The sequence below is a fragment of the Carcharodon carcharias genome, chromosome 14 (genome assembly GCF_017639515.1).
Source record: "Carcharodon carcharias isolate sCarCar2 chromosome 14, sCarCar2.pri, whole genome shotgun sequence".
Lineage (NCBI taxonomy): Eukaryota > Metazoa > Chordata > Chondrichthyes > Lamniformes > Lamnidae > Carcharodon > Carcharodon carcharias.
In genome coordinates this window covers 111053753-111076284 of record NC_054480.1, presented here as the reverse complement: position 1 = coordinate 111076284, position 22532 = coordinate 111053753, and the positions used below count along the sequence as shown (strand labels likewise).

Sequence of the window (22532 nt, the reverse complement as noted above, 5' to 3'; positions counted from 1 at the left end):
CCCACTGTTGCTGTAAGGGAGGTTTTCAGTGATTTCTCCCTCTTGCTTGAAATGGAATTGCATAGCTTTTAATAAAACCTTGTTTTCTGGAACAGCAAATTTCTCCAGGATGGATAGGGGGTTTCCCCCACCCCGCCTACCCCCCCCCCCCCCCCCCCCCCCCCCCCCCCCCCACCCATGTCTGTTTCAAACAGTGCACCTTTCCAGGTCTCTCATAGTTACTCCCCACACAGCTTTCCATCTTTCTTTAAATATATTTCTCCATTTTTTTGACCTGTAATAATGATCCCATTGTTTCAACCTTTCTTTGGAAATTAGATTTTTATCTTTCATGTTGTCATTAGGGCCACCACCTTTGGGGGGGGAAAATACATTTCATAACTTTGCCTTATTTATTTTGCCAGCTGTAAATGTTTTATGTCCCTTTTGAAAATCAAGCAACTTCTCAACTAATCTGAAAATGCAAATTCCATTCACGCTGAGGCTCCATCCTAGTTTATCCATCTGTTTCAAATACCTATTTACATCTAATCTGTTTTGATGATTCAAACCTTGCGGTCTGATTGTTGACAGTTCAATTAAACTAGAGATGGAGAGAGATGCACACTCTTTTCTCCACCGCCCCCACCCCCAAAACAAAAAAGTCTGCATTAAAGTATCCCACAGTAATAATAGGGGAAAAAATTATATTCCCTTTTACAATGGTGTAGATACACCCACAATGCTGTTATGAAGGGCAGTCCAGGTTTTGACCCAGTTGTATTGAAGGGTTGATGCGATAGTTCTAAATCATGGTGGGGTGTGGCTTGGAGAGGAGTTTGTGGTGTTCCCATGTGCCTGCTACCCTTGATCTCCTAGGTGGTAGATGTTGCTGTCAAGAGGGTTGACTCTGTCACCTAACTTGGTTTGTCAGCAAACCTGGATATATGGCTCTATTCCTTGAACTGAGTCATTTATAAATATACTAAAAAGCTGAGACCCCAGTACAGATCCCTGGGGGACACCACTAATCATATCCTGCCAATTAGAATACGTACACGTTATCCCTACTGTCTCTTACCTCCTACTCTGAACAAAATTAGAGTACAAGAGATTGGAACTAAGTCTTGTTGCAAGAATTTTTTTAAAGAAAAAGATACAATTTCTAATGCCTTCTTTTCTGGCTGGATTTTCAATAAACTGTAATCCTATTAAGACAATGGAAAGACTGCCAGCTTAAAAATTAACTTGCATTTTCCCTCAAATGGAATGAAAAGGAACAGACTCTCGAAACCACCCCCACTTCCCTGGAGGGTGAAATATCCCATTTCCTGTTGACTGTTAAGCTACTTCTCTTCAAAAGTTTGAGATGAGACTTCAAAAAATGTAATGACCTGTTCTCGATAATTGTTTACAATAACTGCAGCAGACATGGCAATCAAATTACCCTGAAATATACACCCAGCATAGCTTTTTAAGAACATTTTTACCAAGTCAGAGCAGAGACCGGGACGATATACTGGAAGACTGTAAGAGTTGTCTCTGTCTGTCTATCTCGCTCTCTCTCTCAGAAGTATTGAGTATCGACACTGCAGAGTAACCATCCTGAGAAGAGGAATCTACTGCAAATTAAGGTCTTTTGGGAACAGAAGGTGGAAATTTGCTCCATACAACTAAACCTAGGAAAACCAATGAACAAAATGGCCACAATGTGGAATCCGCACATCAAGACTAGCCAAAGAACAGTTAACCATGTATTTCTTTGCTTGTTTATTTACTTCACAAACTGTAATTAATTTTTAAGCCTATCATCATTATTCTACCATCTGTATGTGTGTGAACGAGATTCCTGATTTACCTAGTTTGTTTTAATTCAGGAAGTAAGATCAATAAGCTTATCCTGTTCTTTAATTTACACTCAGAAAACCTGTCTGATTAATTCTTTATGACCAGAAAGTGTACATAATAGGACTCCAATCGTATTGGCAAAGCACGTCTTCACTAAATTCACAGATAACCATGTTATAGCCAGACCTGGAATGGTAAATTGGGGGAGTCGATTTTTACGTCTCCTCGCGTGGCCATAACAGTCTTTTCTGTGGAGCCTTGTTGAATGCCTTCTGGAAGTCCATATGAATCATATCCAGTGAAACTTCCTTATCTAAGATGAGTTATCTCCTCAAAAAACTATTTTGTTAAGACAGGACTAACCCTTTCAAATCCATGTTGGTTCTGTCCATTCAGTATCATGACACTGAATGTGTCAAGATGTCATAAAATCTCCTTTTTATTTACAGGTGTGGCTGTTTTTGTACTGGGCAATGAACTTCAATTTTTGAATGCAACAGATTGCAAAAGGGTTCCAGGGCTATAGGAATTTGTAATTGGCCATGATGATCTGCATCTGTTTTCAAATCCCACATTATTTTAACTGGCAGCTTGCATCTTCTCCGAAGAATGGGATGTTAGAGGCATTGAAATTTTCTTCTGGCATCACAGATGGTATCCCAAGGTCTTGATGCCATTTCTCAGTCTAACTCTAAAACATTTTATATTGCATAAGCCAAATTCACTACACTGTGGGCATTTTACCTTTTTGTGTGCAAACTTTTGTCTGACACTTCAAGTCATTTGGATCCAATCATAAAACAACTCATAACTTCAAAAAACAGAATGGACAAGTAAAGAGTGAGGGAAACAGGTAGAATAACTTCCAATAAGGAACCACTCAGGGCATGAACATTGAACATTAAACCAATGAAAGGCTGAACTTATTAAATTACCCCAGATAATTCTGAAAATCTTTTTGACTACCTTTTTTAGTTCTTTGTGAAATGAAATACTGTCAGTAGAGTAACAAAGACTTGTAAAATTATTACATTTATGAGAAAATTAATAAATTGATGCATACAATCATATTTCTATGTTTGAAATGCCTGTAATTGAAGGTCTGAGTTTCTGCAGATTCTCAAACCATTCACTATTAGCCAATGGGATTGACGCCAGAAGACTATATCTGCCAGCAGCTGATGTATTCTTACTTCAGGCATGAGGAAAAATGTCACCCAAAACACATTTGTCTCACCCCTTGACCTTCTACAGTTAAGGGAATACAATTCTCATCTATTATTATAAAACAAAGGATACTATTTTAAAGAGTGTGTAGGAGCAGAGAGACCTGGGTGTATATGTATGTAAGTCATTAAGGGTGGCAGAACAGGTTGAGAAAGCTGTTTCTAAAGCATACAGTGTTCTACGCTTCATTAATGGGGCATAGAGTACAAGAGCAGGGAGATTTTGATGAACTTATATGAGACACTGGTTAGACTTCAGCTGAAGTATTGTGTACAGTTCTGGGTGTCACACTAAAGGAAGGATGTGAACGCATTGGAGAAAGTGCAGAAGAGGTTTATGAGAATGGTTCCAAGGGTGAGGCAATTCAGTTATGAGGAAAGATTGGAGAAGTTGGGACTGTTTTCCTTGGAGAACCAGGCTTCGCTCAGTGGTAGCAATGTTGCCTCTGAGTCAGAAGGTGATAGTTTTAATCCATAGTCTAGAAGCTGGAGCACACATGGCCCAAATCTTCCAGTTTCCAGATCGTCAGGCCAGGAACGTAGTCAGGAGCTAAGTGTGAAGACTCTACGGAAGTCCCGACGCACGGACATGCTGGATAGATCCGCAGGAATTTCAAAGTTCTGGCAAGGAATTGCTCTGATGTTTCCTCCGACAGTTGTGAGATTTGAAATGCACCCTGTTGCATACACATAGCTCTTTTATAATGCCAAACAGCCAAATTGCATGAAAAAGTTGGTAAAAATTCACATATCTTTTTTAAGCATCTTGGAGAGTTACAGATCATTTGAACATCCTATTAAACATTAAAAAAAAAATTCACCAACCTTCTGGAATGCTGCATTGCAGCTGCTGCCACTCCCTATCACTTTTTAAATCTGCTTCCCTGATCTTATGACCAGCAATGGAGTTGTCTAGTGAAATCTGTATAATTCCCTGTGCAACTTCTGGGCATCTAGCCCATGTCTCTGTGGTTATGTAGACATAACATCGCAGGCGTCCCTTTCCTCAACAACCAAAAGGCTTAATGTAAAGACTGATCTCAGCACCACTATGGCTGCCCTCAAACTCAGAGATCTCACCTTGCTGCTCCATTTTTTCACACTCTTCCCCCTCTTCTCATGCAGCTACCATACTGCCTTGGTGTGAACCATTCGCCTGTGTCCCTTCCAGGTCACCCTTTTCAGGAACCTCGAATGCTACCAACAATTCACTTCATTTGATGTGTCTATGGACACCTGTGGAACGGCCAGAGGAAAAGGTTCACCGCTATGTTTTGCCACATGAATTAACTCTCCTCCTGATGGTTTAAGCATTCAGCTGATGGCACCTTTGCTCATCCCCACATCTGATCATCATGTGGTTGGAAATACCAAATAGGGGCCCAGCCAATTCCTTCCACTCTGTCAGCTCCTTCGTGAATGTCACACCATACTGCCCCAGCACCCCGTCTGGTCAACAAATACTCCAGCTTTAGGGACCAGTTTTGCCTAAAGAAAGAAATGAAAATTAAAAAGTACATGCTCCTGGCTTTGCTGTACTGTCTTGTGACACATTTTACAACCGTGGAGACTGCTTGTAAGCTGTACCCAAAGTGGGTGTTGTGGGGGAGGTGGGGTGCAATGTGATTATTGATAAAACTAATCAAAGCCAGAATAATCTCCAAGATACCTCATAAAATTGGTAAACCAAAATAACATCTCATGCCCTTTCTGTATTTTCAACTCAAAAACCGGGATTTTAAGTTTAATAAAATAATTTCTATATATATATATATATATATATACCCTGGCAGAATGCACTAAATCATTACATTTTTTCTGGCATTGCTCCAGCGCTAATGGCATGCTCCTATTTGTTCTCACTGCCTGCGCTACTTTCTTCCAGGGTAAGTTGATCACTTTCCTCAGTAGTTCTGTTTTTCCACTTCCTAGGCTGCATTGACGTCTCACTTGCACCTCATGGATAATAGTCAACCTTTCATCCTGAAAATTTTGATATAATTTCTTCTGGATACAATTCTCTGCAATGATCATTTCTACATGCAAATACATAAACAGGCTACACTTAGAATGAATGGCCCATAACTTCCTGGTTGGGTCTGTGGAGGGGTTGGGGGTGTTGAACAAGGCTGGGCCTATGGTGTTGGGGGGAATTGGGTTAGGTCGGGTCAGGCCGGGCTTGGGCAGGTTGTTGTTGGGTGGGTGATTGGGTGGGGGGGGGGGGGGGTTCGGGCCAGCAGGTGGAGGTCAAGTCAGGCCTGGGGAGGGGGGGTCAGACAGGGGTTGAGTCCTTTAGGGAGGGTTGGGTTGAGGGATAGACAGTGGGTTTGGGGAATCATATCTGGGGGCTACACCAAAGATGTGCTGGGGAACCCACCCTCCCCCGCCAACCCCCCGAGGTGCTGGGAAGTTTAAACTTCCTTTGGGCAAGTGCCCTGCACTGGGAACCATCCAATAATGCAATTTAAATCACAAACTTCTGATGGTTCCTACTGTCAAACAGCAGTAGTTACCTAGAAGAATTAAAACCACCTAGCTTCTCAGTAGGTATGACCCACCCCAACCCCCATGGGATACCCCCCACTATACCCCTGACAAGCCTCCCGGGACTCCCTCCACACACCCTCGACTCACCCCACCCCCACATGGGATTCCCCAAACCTACCATCTACCTTCAGCCCTCGACCCAACCCTCCCTAAAGGATTCAACCCCTGACTGACACCCCACCCCAGGCCTGATCTGACCTCCAACTGCTGGCCCGGCCCCCCAACAACCCGCCCAAGCCCAGCCTGACTCGACCCAACCCAACCGCCCCCAACACCACAGGCTCAGCCTTGTCCAACACCCCCCAACCCATTCACAGGCCCAACCTGTCCTGACCTGACCTGTCCCCCAGGCCTGATCCAGCCTGACAACCCCTCTCCCCAGCCTTACACCATGCCCCCGCACCCCCCAGCCCGACCCAACCCAACCCAACCCAAACTGATCTGAACACCCCCACATCCCAACCCAACCACACCCCCATGTCCGACTCCTCCCACTACCCCCCCACCCCCCCCCACCACCCCAAGCCCGACACCTCCCCAGGCCCAACCCGACCCGACACCTACCCAGGCCCAACTCTCAAAGGCTCTACTCGACCCCGCCGCCAGCCCCACCGGCCCAACCTGGCCCCCTGGAACAGCCCACTCCCCCAGGATAGACCCATTCCCACCGCCCAAAATCCTACCCACTTACCTTCCCCCTGGCTTGTCAAAATACCTGTACCTTTAAGTTTACCTGGTTTACAGCAGGTAGTGTCATATAAAAGGAGGTGTGGCTTACTTACCTTCGACTGAGCTGCCCTCAGGACTCGGGAACCCACTCTGCTGGAGCGATCCCTCCTGGCCTGAGTCAGGAGATTGGGTGCATTTTAAGGTAAGAAACTAGGAGCAGAGTGGCAATCTAACCCAACTGCCACTTCACCGGAAGTTACAACCCATTAAATGTCATTAAATGATTAAAAGAAATTAAAGAAATGCAATGCATAAAAAATGCTGGTGAAGTTTAAATCACTTACTCTACTTTTCGAACTCCAACTGCTGCCTGACTTTAATGGGTGTTCCCTGCTCTTGATACATCACAGGGTACAGGGCCTTGCCTCCTCTACGCTACACTTTGCCGCGCTGGAGAGTCCTTAGGAAGACCACCCAATGAAGTGTGGCCTGAGAAAATGTGGGCAGCTAGTGTTGTAAACGTTGTTTGGTGTCTCACTAAGAGGTCTGAGGCTTGTATGGAGTTATGAGCAATGTATAATTTTAGGTTGAATCTATATATGTATTTGTATGTTAATAAAGGCAACAGTGATTTCAGTTTCATTTAGGTTTTGTTATGAACATTGGTGCCTGAGAGTCTGAATAGATTGTGACTAAAATGTTTCAGGTCTTTTGGGTTTGTTTGTATATGTACATTTTAAATGAAGTCTTACAGGCCGTAAAGTTAAAGAGATGGTTAAAAGGGCTTGAAAGTTCAGTGATTCTGGGGAAAAGCACAAAGTACAAAAGCTTTACCATTGCCTAGTGACAGTGATCCAGGGACACATACACAGAAAAGACAAGAGCTGAGAGAGGGAGTGTTCAGTGTCTATCAGAGAGAGAAGACACGGATTTTAAGCTGTCTGAGAAGAAAAACTACAACACAATAGTGAACTGAATAATCAGTTATAGAATGCAGCAAAGTGATCAGTTTAGCAGAGGTGGAAGACTGAGTTTAGGGAACTCATTTGTTCACTCTGCAGTTGAAGAAACAGTGAGTTTAGAGTGTAGTTTCTGGGTGTCTCAGGAAGAGATAAGAGTTGGATGAGAAGCATTAAATGAACACTCAGGAATTCACTGGAAGAAACCCGTTTGCAACTGTGCCAATCCCAAACAAGAAGCCTTTGTGTCAAGCTAGTGCCAACTAACCACTTACTAGAGACCTCTAATAATTGAATTTCATCATTTAGGTTATTCAAGTCCATTTTCAAGTGTTCTACTTCCTGTGAGCAACATTCCAGTGTTCTCATCAATTCTCGTTTGTCACTAACAAATTCCTCTTTCATATGTGAAAGTTGCTTCTGTATGCTGATCAGTTTTCCCTTAGCAGAATCTAATTCCCTTGTGCTGTCTTTTAAGCTCACATTCAATAATTGCACTTCCGTTAATTGTTTCTGAGACTCTTCACACTCTTTTGTGAGAACTTGTGCTTTGCCTTGCTATTCTAGGTTCTTGATTTTCATTTTGTCATATGTATCTTTTGAAATGTAATGTTTTTCCAAGTTTTCTTCCAAATGTCCATCTGTTTTCTTCAACTGCAGCATCTTCATTGTACCCCTTTACTTCCTTCTGGAATATAGAACATTGCTGAGTTTTCCCTGCCGGCTGGTTCTTCAGTTCTTTCAGAGTGACATTAAGCTCATTTAGCTTCTCTTCGTAATTTTCCAGAGGAACAAACTTCAACCTGAGGGATCCTTGTGGCATGTGAAGGTCCTTCCATGGGTTATCCTTTTCTTTGGAAAGCTCAATTGCTTCATCTTGAGCTTTCTTGTAATTCAACAGAGCTTCCTCAACTTCGTACTGCTGTTCCTCCATTCTGCTGTTCAAGGCAGTCTTCATTTCTTCATGTGCTGAAGGGTTATTTCCTCTTTCTGAATTTGATCTTGAAGGACAATTATCTGTTCTTTCAACTGTTTATTTTCTTGTTTAGCTCTTGCCTTCACACTCTGTGCTTCAGTGCATTACTTTGTCATTATTGATAGTTCCAATGCAGCTTTTTCCGAAGTAATATAAAACTTCATTTTTAACTCCTCATGTTTTTCCATGTATTGGTTCTTGAAAATGTTTCTCAAGACTGTAACTTCTTTGAGTATACTTTCTGCCTACATTTCTGTCTTGTGTACTTCTGGTTTAGTTTTCCCAACTCCCACTTTGACTTGCCAACAACAGAATTCAGAGTAATTATTTACTCCTTATAACTTTGTGATAATTCAGAAATTTGTTTGTTCAGATCCTGAACAGTTTGGTTCAGTGAAAACTTTAGCTTATCATGTGTTTTCAAAGGTATACTCAGCTTGAATCTTATGTTTCAAATCTTCCAATTCAGCTTTGATATAAACTTTTTCCACCCTTATTTCATTTTCCTTTTTCAGGGTTTGTTTTTTTTGGGGTTCATCAGATAGTGTTCCTTCATTCACAGTTAGCTGCTTGCTCCACACTGTCACTTGCCTTTGCAGTTCAGGAAGTGTGCCAGGGTTTCCAAAAGGATATATTTTTAAGACTTCTGGAAAGTTCTCTGCCTCTCTGGCGCTCTTGTGTGGTTTGTTTGGGTAATGTTTTTTTCCTCTTTCATAGCTTTCCGGGGTGGGGTGGGGGGGAGGGGGGGGGGGGCAGTTTCTATTGCTCTTTTTGAGTTCCGTGTGCTCCACAACTTGCTGCTTAAAATATTCATCAAAGGCTTGTGATATCTCATCAAAGCTGGCTGCAGATTCCTCAATGCCTTGCATGAGGATTACTCAATCTGCAAATACACCAAGCAAGTATAAAAACATATTAACTTGTATTTCTTCTGATTTCCTACTTAATACTAATGTACTCCTGTAATCTAAAAAAATTTCTTCTCCAAAATGCCCAATTTTGGGTCTGGTCTGCCTTAGTCTAAATTGATCTGGTAATGTATATTTTCTATCCGTGGCTATCTTTTCATGCAGGCAAATACAGGTTTAAATGTTGTTGCCCTTTTAAGAATGGCTGTGCAGTTACCATATTTTTTCTTCTGCTCTTTGTTCTTCTTGCATTTGTTGGGTTTCAGCAGGTGCCCTGAATGAGGAGGGGTGAAATGATATCCCTATTCTCTCTCTCTCTCTCCAGATCTGACCTTAACAGGGTTTTTTTGTGGTGTGCTTTGCCAATGCTGCAGGAGTCCATTATTTACGCTTTCAGATTGTAAACAATCAGTCAGGCAGGTTTTCTTAGGTTAATCAAAGAGCAAGGTAAATTTATTGAAACTATTTCCCAAATTTAAAAAAAATAGGTAAATTACAGTCATTATTCATATGTCACACATATTCTCTGGGTCCACACGTACATTAGTACAAATGGCAGAACAAGAGAATAGCATAAGGATTTTGTACAGTTCATGAAGAACATAAAACAAAAGAGTATATGGTTAACAGTCCTTTGGCTGGTCTCAATGCAGTATTCCACATTGCAGCTATTTTGTACAGTTGTCTTCCTGTGTATAGTTGTATGGAGCCCATTTCCACATTTTATTCCTGAAAGATCTCAGTTTGCAGTAGATTTCTCTTCTCAGTCTGGTTACTTACAAATCCGGGCACAATACTAATGAAAGGTAGGGAGAGGGCAAATAGCTTCAGCAGCCTGTTTCAGTGCCGCATTCTGATTTCTCTCTTGCTTCGTAAGATCCATCCCTTAAATTACCCTGCTGGCTGTATATTCCAGGGAAATTCTATTAGAACATACCTGCTGCAATCATTGTTTTTTCATTCTCATCCCAGAAACTTTTGAAAAGTTTCAGGTTAGTGTAAAGCCAACAGGAGGTGGGGTCCTTTATGCTCCTAGGGTTCAGTGTCTTTTCTTTTTCATCCCACTTGGTGGAATGCAAGCTTGTTTATTGTAACTGTCTGGCAGTCTCCATTGTCTTAAGGTAAATTCAATTTATTTTTAAAAATCCAGCCAGGTAAAGAAAAATTAGAAATTGTATCTTTAAAAAAAGCACATCCTATAACAATATAGATCATTGTTATTCAGTTGATTCAAACTGATCTTAAACAGAAAATCTCTATTAGTGTTGATAGACATTTACAAGTATGCATAATGGTAAAATATTTTGGGTAACAATGCAGAAAACAAAAACTATTCTGAAAGTGTGGCCCATACTGTAATTCAAACTGAAAAATTCTCCCTTTTTCTCTTGAAACATAAATTCTTGATGGGATAATGTTCCACATTAGTCAGCTGCTCACGAATATCATCAGAAGGTGATCATCCTTCTTGTCAGAACCTAGAGAGTGAATATTTACAGATTATTGCATAGGGCAACAGAGTTGATCTTGTGAAGGATGCCATCCTTTTACAAGACCCTCCTCAGACAGCATCCACATGCACACTAATGATACACAGCACTAGCTCGCCAGCATCTCTCATGACCTCTCCATTCACTCTGTGCTGTCATACTGCTTTTGCAACATCCAGACATAGATGAATCACAATTTCTTTTTATTCTTTCATGGGAGTTGGGTATCACTGGCAAGTCCAGCATTTGTTGCCCATCCCTAAATACCCTTGAACAGAGTGGCTTGCTAGGCGATTTCAGATGCCAGTTAAGAGTGAACCACGTTGCTGTGGTTCTAGGGTCACATTAAGGCCAGACCAGGTAAGGACAGCAGACTTCCTTCCTCAAAGGGCATTAGTGAACCAGATAGGTTTTTATGATAATAAAAATAGCTTCATGGTCACTATTGCTGAGTCTCATTTTCCATTCCAGAATTAATAATTAATTGAATTTAAATCCAACCAGCTGCCATGGTAGATTTAGAACCATGTCCCAGAGCACTAACCCGGATTTTGGATTATTAGTCTAGTGACATTATAATTAGGCCACCATCTCCCCCATTGAACATTGGGAAGACTGACGCGATTGTCTTCAGCTTCATCACAAACTCCATACTCGTGTCACCAACTCAATTCCCTTCCCTGGTTCACTGTCTCCAGTTAAATCTGCCTCTTTACAACCTTGGATCCCCAGTCAACTCCACACTGAGTTGGGGCTCCCAATTCTCTCAATGTCCCTGCTTTAGTTCATCCTTCACTGAAACTCTTATCTATATCTTTCTATCTATATAATTCAGCAGGGGAAGGACACAGAATGTTAGCAGAATAGGGACACATCATAATACAGTAAAACAATCATGTCAGAGAGAGTACAGCTGCAATAAGCTTCAAGGGACTAAGGCAAGGCTGGATGGCCTCTACTTTAATGCCAGGACTATTACAGGTAAAACAGATGAGTTAAGGGTGAGGATTGGCACATGTAATTGTGATATAGTAGCAATCACTGAGACGTGGTTGAGGGAAGGGCAGGATTGGCAGCTCAACATTCCGGGATATAGTATCTTCATGCGAGACAGGGGAGGGGGTAAAAAAGGAGAAGGTGTTGCATTATTAGTTAAGGAGTCAGTTATTGCAGTAAGGAGAGATGATATCTTGGAGGGGGCATCGAATGAAGCTTTGCAGGTAGAGCTTAGGAATAATATAGGGGCAACCACATTATTAGGTGTTTATTATAGACCAGCAGATAGTCAGCAGGAAATTGAGGAGCAAATATGTGAACAATTTGTGGAGGTGTGTAAAAACAATAACAATAGGGTAATTATATTTGGTGATTTCAACTTTCCAACGTTAATTGGAACAGACATAGTGTTGAGGGCTTGGATGGTGTGGATTTCTTGAAATGTGTACAGGAGAAATTTTTAGGTCAATATGTAGAGGATCCAACAAGGGATTGTTGGACCTAATTCTGGGCTGGCTGAGGTGGTGGTGGGCAAGCATTTTAGCGATAGTGACCACAACATGGTACAGTTTAAATTTGTTATGGATAAAGAAATTGACAAGTTGCAAAAAAATGCTTTGGACTGGGGGAGAGTGGATTTTAGTAAAATAAGGCAGGATCTGGCCAAGGTAGACTGGGAACAGTTACTTGTGGGGAAATCTACAGAGGAACAGTGGGAGGTGTTCAAAAAGGAAATGGGGAAGGTACAGGCAACATGTTCCCTCTGGGGTGATAGGAAGGAGTAACTAGCCCAGAGAACCATGGATGACCAGAGATATTCAGGTTACGATGAGAAGGAAAAGAGAGGCTTTTAGCAAATACAATGGAAGCAAATCAGCAGAAGCATTAGTGGAGTACAGACAGGGCAGGGTGGAGCTTAAGAAAGCAATTAGGAGAGCAAAGAGGGGATATGAGAAAACTCTGGCTGGTAAAAGTAGGGAAAATCCCAAGATATTCTATAAGTATATCAATGGGAAGAGGATAACCAGGGAAAGAGTAGGGCCCATAAGGGACCAAGGGGGCATTCTATGGGTGGAGGCAGAGGACACCGCTAGAGTGTTGAATGAATACTTCACGTACGTCTTCACCCAGGAGAATGAGGATGAAGGTATCGAACTCGGCGAGAGAGACTGCAAAGTTCTTAAGCAAATTGATATAGGGAATGACAAGGTATTGGCAGGCTTAAAAGTGGACAAATCTCCAGGTCTGTGTACCAGACTGCTGAGGGAGTCAAGGGAGGAGATCGTAGGGGCTCTGACCCAAATTTTGAATTCCTCTCTGGCCACGGGGGAGGTGCCAGAGGACTGGAGAACAGCTAATGTGGTTCTGCTATTTAAGAAGGGTTGTAGAGCTAAGCCAGGGAACTATAGGCCAGTGAGTCTCACGTCAGTGGTAGGGAAACTATTGCAGAAAGTTCTGAAGGAGAGTATCTATCTCCATCTGGAGAGGCAATATTTGATCAGGGATAGTCAGCATGGCTTTATCAGAGGGAGGTCATGCCTAACAAATTTGATTGACCTTTTTGAGGAGGTGACCAGGTGTGTAGATGGGGGTAGTGTAGTTGATGTAGTTTGTATGGATTTCAGCAAAGCCTTTGACAAGGTCCCACATGGGAGACTTATAAAGAAGGCAAATGCACATGGCTTACAGGGTAATTTGATAAGGTGGATTCAAAATTGGCTTAGTTGTAGGAGGCAGAGGGTGATGACAGAAGGATGTTTAGTGACTGGAAGCCAATGCCCAGTAGTGTACCACAGGGATCTGTGCTCGGTCATCTATTATTTGTCATTTATATAAACGACAAGGATGACTATGTGGGGGTAGGATTAGTAAGTTTGCGGATGACACAAAGATTCGCCGGGTGGTTAACAGTGAGGTTGAGTGTCTTTGGCCACAGGAAGATATAGACGGGATGGTCAAATGGGCAGATAAGTGGCAGATGGAATTTAACCCTGAAAAGTGTGAGGTGATATACTTTGGAAGGAGTAATTTGACAAGGAAGTATTCAATGAACAGCATGACACTAGGAAGTTCTGAGGAACAAAGGGATCTTGGCTCGTGTGTCCATAGATCTCTGAAGGTGGAGGGGTATGTTAGTAGGGTTGTGAAAAAGGAATATGGGACACTTGCCTTTATCATTCGAGGCATTGATTACAAAAGTAGGGAGGTCATGTTGGAGTTGTATAGAACCTTGGTGAGGCCACAGCTGGAGTACTGTGTGCAGTTCTGGTCGCCACATTATAAGAAGGATGTGATTGCACTGGAGGGGGTGCAGAGGAGATTCACCAAGATGTTGCCTGGGATGAAACATTTAAGTTATGAAGAGAGGTTGGATAGACTTGGGTTGTTTTCGTTGGAGCCGGGAAGATTGAGGGGTGACCTGATCGAGGTGTACAAGATTATGAGGGGCATGGACAGGGTGGATAGAGAGCAGCTGTTCCCCTTAGTTGAAGGGTCAGTCACAAGGGGATATAAGTTCAAGGTGAGGGGCAGGAGGTTTATGGGGGATGTGAGGAAAAGCTTTTTTACCCAGAGGGTGGTGACAGTCTAAAATGCACTGCCTCGGTGGTGGCGGGTTGCCTCACATCCTTTAAAAAGTGCCTGGATGAGCACTTGGCACGTCATATCTTTCAAGGCTATGGGCCAAGTGCTGGTAAATGGGATTAGGTAGGTAGGTCAGGTGTTTCTCTTGTGTTGGTGCAGACTCGATGGGCCAAAGGGCCTCTTCTGCACTGTGTGATTCTGTGTGATTCTGTGATTTCTCAAATTCAAATTTGACCATTCTAGCATTGGCCTCCCATACTTCACCCTCCATAAATTTCAGTTTTTTAAATTTTTCCATAGGATGTGGGCTTCGCTGGTTAGCCCAGCATTTATTGCCCATCCTGAATTGCCCTTGAGAAGGTGGTGGTGAGCTGCCTTCATGAATTGCTGCAGTCCACATGTTGTAGCGACACCCAGAGTGCTGTTAGGAAGGGAGATCCATGATTTTGACCCAGCAACAGTGAAGGAACCACGATACACCTTCAAGTCAGGATGGTGTGCGTCTTGGAGGGGAACTTGCAGATGGTGATGTTCCCATGTGTCTGCCCTTGTTCTTCTAGGTATTAGAGGTTGCAGGTTTGGAAGGTGCTATCGAAGGAGCCTTAGTGATTGCTGCAGTGCATCTTGTAGATGGTACACACTGCTGCTACTATGTGAGATGGTGGACGGAGTGAATGTTTAAGCAGTGGATGGGATACCAAACAAGCAGGCTTTGTCCTGGATGGTGTCAAGCTACCTGAGTGTTGTGGGAGCTGCATTCATCCAGGCAAGTGGAGAGTATTCCATCACTCACCTGACTTGTGCCTTGTAGATGGTAGACAGGCTTTGGGGAGTCAGGAGGTGATTTACTCTCTGCAGAATTCCCAGCCTTTGACCTGCTCTTGTAGCCACAGTATTTATGTGGCTAGTCCAGTTCAGGGTCCCCAGGATGTTGATGGAGAGGGATTCAGTGATGGTAATGCCATTGAATGTTAAGGAGCAATGGTTAGATTGTCTCTTGTTGGAGATGGGCATTGCCTGACACTTGTTACTTGCTATTTGTCAGCCAAGCCTGGATATTGTCCAGGCCTTGCTACATTTGGAAATGGACTGCTTCAGTATCCGAGGAGTCACGAATGGAGCTGAACATTGTGCAATCCTCCATGAACATCCCCACTTCTAAACTTATGATAGAAGGAAGGTCATTGATGAACCAGTTGAAGATGGTTGGGACATTAACCTGAGGAATTCCTGTAATGATGTCCTGGGACTGAGAAGATAGATCTCCAACAATCACAACCATCTTCCTTTGTGCTAGGTATGACTCCAACCAGCGGAGAGTTTTCCCCCAGATTCCTATTGACTCCAGTTTTGCTAGGGCTTCTTGTTGCCACACTCAGTCAAATGCTGCCTTGATGTCAAGGGCAGTCACTCTCACCTCACCTCTGGGGTTCAGCTCTTTTGTCTGTAGGCTGTAATGAGGTCAGGAGCTGAATAACCCTGGTGGACCCCAAACAGAATGTTGGTGAGCAGGTTATTGCTAAATAATGCCACTTGAAAGCACTGTTGATGACACTTTCCACATTTTGCTGATGATCAAGAGTAGCCAGATAGGGCGGTAATTGGCCGGGTTGGATTTGTCCTGCTTTTTGCGTACAGAACATACCTAGGCAATTTTTCACATTGCTGGCTAGATGTCAATGCTGTAGCTGTATTGCAATAGCTTGATTATGAGCATGGCTAGTTCTGGAGCACAAATCCTCAGTACTATTGCCGGAATATTGTCAGAGGCCATAGCCTTTGCAGTATCCAGGACCTTCAGCCCTTTCTTGATATCAGTCTTGGCTGAAGACTGGCATCTGTGATACTGGGGACCTCAGGAAGCCGAGATGGATCATCCACTTGGCACTACTGACTGAAGATTGTTGAGAATGCTTCAGCCTTACCTTTTGTACTGATGGCTGGGCTCCCCCATGATTGAGGATGGGAATATTTGTGGAGACTCCTCCTCCTCCTATTTAGTTGTTTAATTGTCCACCACCATTCACGAATGGATGTGGCAGAATTGCAGAGCTTAGGTCTGACCCATTGGTTGTTTCTGTCTACCATAGGCTGCTTACACTGTTTGGCATGCAGGTGGTCCTGTCTTGTAGCTTCACCTCATTTTTAGGTATGCCTGGTGCTGCTCCTGGCATGCTCTCCTGCACTCTTCATTGATCCTCTGGCTTGATGATAATGGTAGAGTGGGGGAAGATGCCAGGCCATGAGGTTATAGATTGTGGTTGTATACAATTCGGCTGCTGCTCATGGCCCACAGCATCTCATGGATGCCCAGTTTTGAGTTGCTGGATCTAGGTGTTTATCATACTTTCCCTGTCACCATGAGCAGATTATCTCATGGTACTGAATAGACAGCAGGAGTGGGAGTCTTGGGTCATTGCTGTCCTTCCTCCTTAGCCCATTGATAGAATTGTCCCATAGCACCATAGCCAACATGGACTAACAGGCATCAAATCTGAGAACTTACTAACAGTGTGGCACAGTACCACAGTAAAAGCAGTATTCTTATTTATAGCAAGAGATTTTCACCTCACACTTTTCATAACTCTTCATTTTCACTTGCTTGAAATGCCTCTTAAAAATCCATTGAATTTTATTGGAACTGCCTGTGTGTGATTAGTGTGTGATTAAAAAACCCTGCTTCTAAAGCTCACTACAATTAGAACATGTAATTGGTTGACTCAAAAGAGTTACAATTAGAACATGCTGTCAGGTTGTTCCATTTTGTGAATTTCTATTGGTTCATTTCACAAAGCGCCTCCTCAAGCTGATGGCATCAGTTGTATAAATGCATTGCCTATGGCACTAACAGGAGAGTAAGCAAGTTGGAAGTAAGGTAACTGTGAAAGGTAGTTGTAATATTGCTAAATTTTTGTTAGAGCAATGCTTAGTCTTTGTAAGTTGTACTCATCATTCTGATCAGATATTAAGTAAATTGTGTATCAGTTTTGTTAGTTTAATTTTCCAGGTCTCCACTGTATTCCTGCCTTTTTTAGGAGGATCTTTGTTGATACTACTGTTTCTCTAGTAGTTTTAGAGGATTGCTGTTGTAGAAAACTTAAGAGACATGTTTATCTTTCTAAGTAGGATTTTTGCAACTCATCATGGCAACAACAGAAAATATTGCCAACACTGTAAAGGGCCAAGAAAATGGAAACCAACAGGTACAGCCTGTATGGAGAATATTTGATTTAAATCTATAATAGCTTTTTAAAAACTTATAAAGTGAGGAAACCCAGAGCTTTACTTGACAACTAACTATACTAGCAAAATTACAATGTTTCAATAATGCCTAATTCTTTATACTAGTTCTCTTGACTTTCTTTCCCCCAACATGTATGAGATGATTTGTATAAAGCCACTATCTAATCTGTTAACTATATACAATGATGGCTACTAATGACAACATGGTGTCTTAGTTGGGTATGATTTGGTTCCATTGGTAGTGCTACAGTATTTGGCTTGATTACCCAATCACTAAGGCCACCTGTAGTTAAACTCTTTTGGGAAGCAACTACAGCTGTGTAATTAGCTTGGCCTAAATAGCCAAGTGGTTATGGTACTGGGCTTGTAATCCCAAGATCAAGAATTCAAATCTCACAATGGCAAACTATGAAACAATGTAACTTCATCTGAATAGGAACAGATGGAAATGTGTTTGTACTCAAAAAGAGTTACAGCTGTGTAATTAACTAGCTAATGCATTTTCATTATCAGTTGGACATCAGAGCTAAAATATAGTGGGCTTGGCTATTGGAGGCCAGTTAGTTTTAAATGGTGTAAAATGACAGACTTTATTTAATCTCTTATTTCTACCCTGTTTTGAGAATTATGTTTTGGGTCTCTGTAGAAGCTAAACTTTTTTCCTGGCAAAAAGCATCTGATTTTATGTCCCAGTTAGTTGCCTGCTAAATATTTGAAATAATAAACCAGTTAAAATGTGGAGATGGAGGATCAGTTATAAATATCTGATGTAAACAGACGCTTAGTATCTAACAAACTATATATTCTATGATTTTAATCCATTTCAGAATGTGGTTGATCGAATGACAAGTCTGCCGCTTGTGAGTTCTGCCTGTGACCAAGTATCTACTGTATACATGAGCTCTCCTTCATATGTGAGCTCGCCTTCTGTGAAGGCCATCTGTGATATGGCTGAGCAGGGAGTGAAGACCATAGCTACTGTAGCTGCCAGTGGTACTAATCCAATTATAGATGACCTGGAACTTCAATGTAAGATGACTCTCTTGCATTTTGGTTTTAAAAATGCTAGGGTTGCTGTCCAACAAAACAATGAATGATGCATAGTGTGCCATTGCTAGGAGTAAATGCAATCTAGAAGTAATGAGCAGTTGCTGACTATGCACCATGAAGTATTCTTGTCATTGAATTCTACCTGCAATATATGCAATTGTTACTACTTGGATGATTTTCCTGACTAGAAAAGCTCCCAGACAATTTGATTAGATCTAGCTTGAACTATTGGGTCATAATCCTCCTGCCATCTGAGTAGGGCAGGCTTCATGAGTCTGCTGGCCTTCCTGCCTGTAATGTATTTTTGATTAAGGATCTATTCACTCTGGCTACACCCACACCTCACTGCTTAGTTTACTTAACTAGAGAAGCAGGCTATTTAATGTGTTTTTACTTATAAAAACAGATTTTTCTAGATATGAAAATCAGCAATACATGGACTTCATTCTGTCCCAATTTCCATCCTAATATGAACTTTTGAGCAGTGTGGAATGTTCAGAACTAGTGCTAACTAGATGAAGACAATTCTTTACTGTTCCTGGAATAGTGTAATTTTTCTAAAGTGAATGAATTGTAAACACTTTACCCTTGTTCTACGCTCCAGTTGAAATCGCTAATGAATATGCCTGCAATAAGTTGAAGGAGAGCCTTCCTAGCCTTCATCAGGCTACAGACCAGGTTAGTGCTGTATAGATTGTCATGGTTGGGAGGAGATCCTCAATAAGGAGTTCAAAATATAGCATAATCAGTCACAACTAGCACTTTTAGTATCATTCTATATTGGATCATTTCAAATTTATCAGCTTTTTAGTCCTCTTTTGAGGAATCCCAGGCAAGTACTCCTGGTCTATAGAACCTTGTCAACTGTGGACACTTGAATAGGCAAATAGCCTCCATTAAAAGATGGCACCTTAATGTAATACTGTAACCTAAATTTTAAGTTCTGAAATCTGAACCTATTGTAATTCAAATGTTCTTGATCAGCTAAAAGTAAATATTTGAAATGGAATCTTTGTAATAGAAAGGGAATAACATGTAAACTTGGCCTGTAACTGTCCTGCTTTAACAGGTCCTTACTGAAACAAAAGAGCTTGTGACATCTAAAATAGCTGATGTAAAATCTGTGATGGGGGTTGTAGACATGACGACAACTGCAGTACAAGGCAACCTGGAAAAAACTAAAGCAGTTGTGGCTGAAGGTACCAGTGCTGTGGGTCAACATGTAGCTACTGGCATGGATATTTCACTCATCAAATCTGAGGAGATGGTTGATCACTATCTTCCTATGACCAAGGAAGAACTAGGTAACTATAAACATAACTGGCATTGTTGTTTGACCACGTTTATCTACTGGCTTCAGTGAGCCTCTGATAGTAAAAGTAATGAATACAGCATAACTTTCCAGAACAAGACCTTGCTTAGGACAACCATTCAGGTTTCCCTGTTATCTTCTATTGGCTTTACAATACCTCGGTAGCTGAATTCCCTTGGGAGTGGGAGGAATTGGTATTCTTCTTAAGTAACTTAGAATCTCAGGATAGTAATTTTAATATTTTTCAGCTAAAGTGGCTGTTTCCACTGAAGCCTCTGATTCTGCATCAGTACAAGAACAGAGTTATTATGTACGCTTGGGATCTTTATCTTCTAAAGTTCGTAATCGTGCATACCAGTATTCCATCAGCAAGATGCAGCAAGCTAAGCAGAATGGCCAGGAGACCCTTTCTCATCTCTACAGTCTTGTAGATCTGGTAAGGAAATAACTGATTTCTAGGTGCCATTTTGGCTGTACTCTAAAAATTGTATTTGGCTCAACATCACAAATTTGATTCCTGTTATTAGTCTCCAATCATTAGCTTGCACCCTAGACAAGCTTGCCTTATGGTTTGTGTATGCTATTGAGCAATAGTATACAATGATCAACATGCCTGAAAGATTGGCCTACTGATGTTCACATATCATCCTCAAACAATGACTTTGGTCACTAAAAAGTGCACATCTGGGAATATATTAACTCACCCTTATTGCAAGAATCTTGTCTAAATGTGAAATGTGTACTTCTAGATTGAAATGGCAAGAAAAGGTGTTGAATTGGCAAACATCAGACTACAGGATGTTCAAGCAACTTTGAATCCAACCCTGCTTGACTGGAGAAAGCAACAGCCTGATGGCCAAGCAAGAGAGATGCTTGAAGTAAGATTGCCAATATAGAAGGCAGGCTGATGTCAATTTATCCTTTACCATCCTTTCATCCTAACTACTGACTCAGGATGCCACTAGCTTTTTATGAAGGATTTTGGTGTATTCCACCCAGGCCATTCCCACATGCAGCAACTAAATCACACTGCTATTTAGCAGGCCTTATGTTGGCTGTGACTGGCTAAGGAACAGTAGCAGAGACAAATGTCAGGACAATTAGTTTATTAGAAGAATCTCTTTTTTGAGGCACAAGACTATAGGTGTTACTTAGTCCTAACCATGAGTTTTCTCCTTAAGATTCCTAGTAGTGATTCTCTGCATTGTGCAGTCTCCCACAATCCTTTAGACCTGAACACCAATACTATTGTCCTGCACCAGCACATGGTATAATGTGTTCATACTGTGTGGCATTAATTATTGGTACCAACTTGCATCTAGTTCAATCAAATGCAGTAGATGGCACTATTTTAAAAGCCAAGCCACTAGTGACTTGGCACACTAAATCCACATTTCAAGAAGTGGGAAATTCTGCAGCTTGAAAGCAATTTAACTTTGATTTAGTTATCCTTTTTTTCTGAGGTTTTTCCTCCACTCACCTGAGGACAAAATAACACTTGCTAAAATAGGTATAGATTAGAAACTTAAATTAATCTCCTTTTTATTCCAGCAAATTGAATCTGAAACACTGGCCCAGACTCGGAATTCCTCTGACCAGCTCCAAACCATCTGCCGAACTCTGGCTGCAAATGTTCGTGGTCTGCCTCAGAATATTGAGGATCAAATGCAGCACGTCTGTAAGTTAGCAGAGGAGATCTATGGCTCACTTTCATCAGCCAACTCCATCCAAGATCTGTCAACACAATTCCTGTCCCAGAGTAAAGAGCAAATGCAGAAGATCCATGAGGCAATGGATGGGGTGATGAACTATGTTCTTCACAACCCTTCCCCTAATTGGCTGGTGGGACCCTTTATCCCACAACTGACTGAATGTCAGGAGGCTCAGGGCTCAATTGAAATGCAGTAATCTGATACTGTGTAACTTAATGAGACTCCCTGCCAATATGAATGCTTAATCCTAACTGGCAAAGATGTTTCTCACTACCACTTTATTTCAAACTGTTGCATAGGTCAATTCTAGCTTTGATGGTTCAGGGCAATTTTATGCCCTTTGCAGTTGTAATTAATAACAAGTTGCATGTGTAACACTGGCTAATGGCACATTTTTGTAATTATTGTAATAAACAATTGCATATTAAAAATCAAACTCAGTGTAAATTGCTGATTTATTCTAGGTTGTAACAGTTAATGTACAGCTTTAGGGAATGACAGCCTACAGGTAGGCACATACTCCTGAGTTTTGTTAAATGCCACTCACACTGAAGTGATGTGGCCTCAGTCACTGACTAAATCTTTCTTACCTTTTGAATTCCCAAAATATTCAGCTGCTGATCTTTTTGGCCTAAAGTGGTCTCCTCAGTCTGACCTGAGAATACTAAGTGCTGTCCTATTTCCCTTTGTAATTTAGTACTAATTTTCACCCTACAGAATTCAGTTTAAAAGTTTTGTATTTTGCAATTATCAAATAATGCAGCCCTGAATAATTTTCCAGCTCATGGGTATCTCTGCTTCTCAGTACATAAATATAAAGAAGCTTTTGCAGCAGCATGTAAACATGTAAGTTGCCATGTCTGCACTTTTTTACAGGTAAAACTGATTAAATCAAAGCCAATGGAGAAATATTACCATTAGTGCAGTGCCACTAGAGGAACATTGCAGGGATGAAGAAAATGGTTAAATGACTCCTTTTAATTGTTTCTCAAATGCCACTTCTAGAACTAGCTTTGTTACTATGACACAAGTAA

General features: G+C 41.7%; 1 protein-coding gene across 1 annotated transcript; it reads left to right on the top strand.

The window, feature by feature from the left end:
• The first annotated feature begins 17324 nt into the window (after window positions 1-17324).
• LOC121287579 (perilipin-2-like) lies at window positions 17325-21694 on the top strand. The gene is made up of 7 exons (XM_041205508.1): window positions 17325-17384; window positions 18252-18453; window positions 19079-19152; window positions 19544-19778; window positions 20035-20222; window positions 20536-20664; window positions 21338-21694. The coding sequence occupies exons 1-7, from the start codon at window positions 17325-17327 to the stop codon at window positions 21692-21694; spliced, it is 1245 nt and encodes a 414-aa protein (XP_041061442.1).
• Window positions 21695-22532: the final 838 nt, after the last annotated feature.

Excerpts from the sequence above, each read along its gene's own strand:
- LOC121287579 (XM_041205508.1), top strand. The coding sequence starts at position 17,325 with ATGGCAACAACAGAAAATATTGCCAACACTGTAAAGGGCCAAGAAAAT. Across the intron at positions 17,385-18,251 it reads AAGAAAATGGAAACCAACAG|AATGTGGTTGATCGAATGAC; the intron begins GTACAGCCTGTA and ends AATCCATTTCAG. Across the intron at positions 19,153-19,543 it reads TTCATCAGGCTACAGACCAG|GTCCTTACTGAAACAAAAGA; the intron begins GTTAGTGCTGTA and ends CTGCTTTAACAG.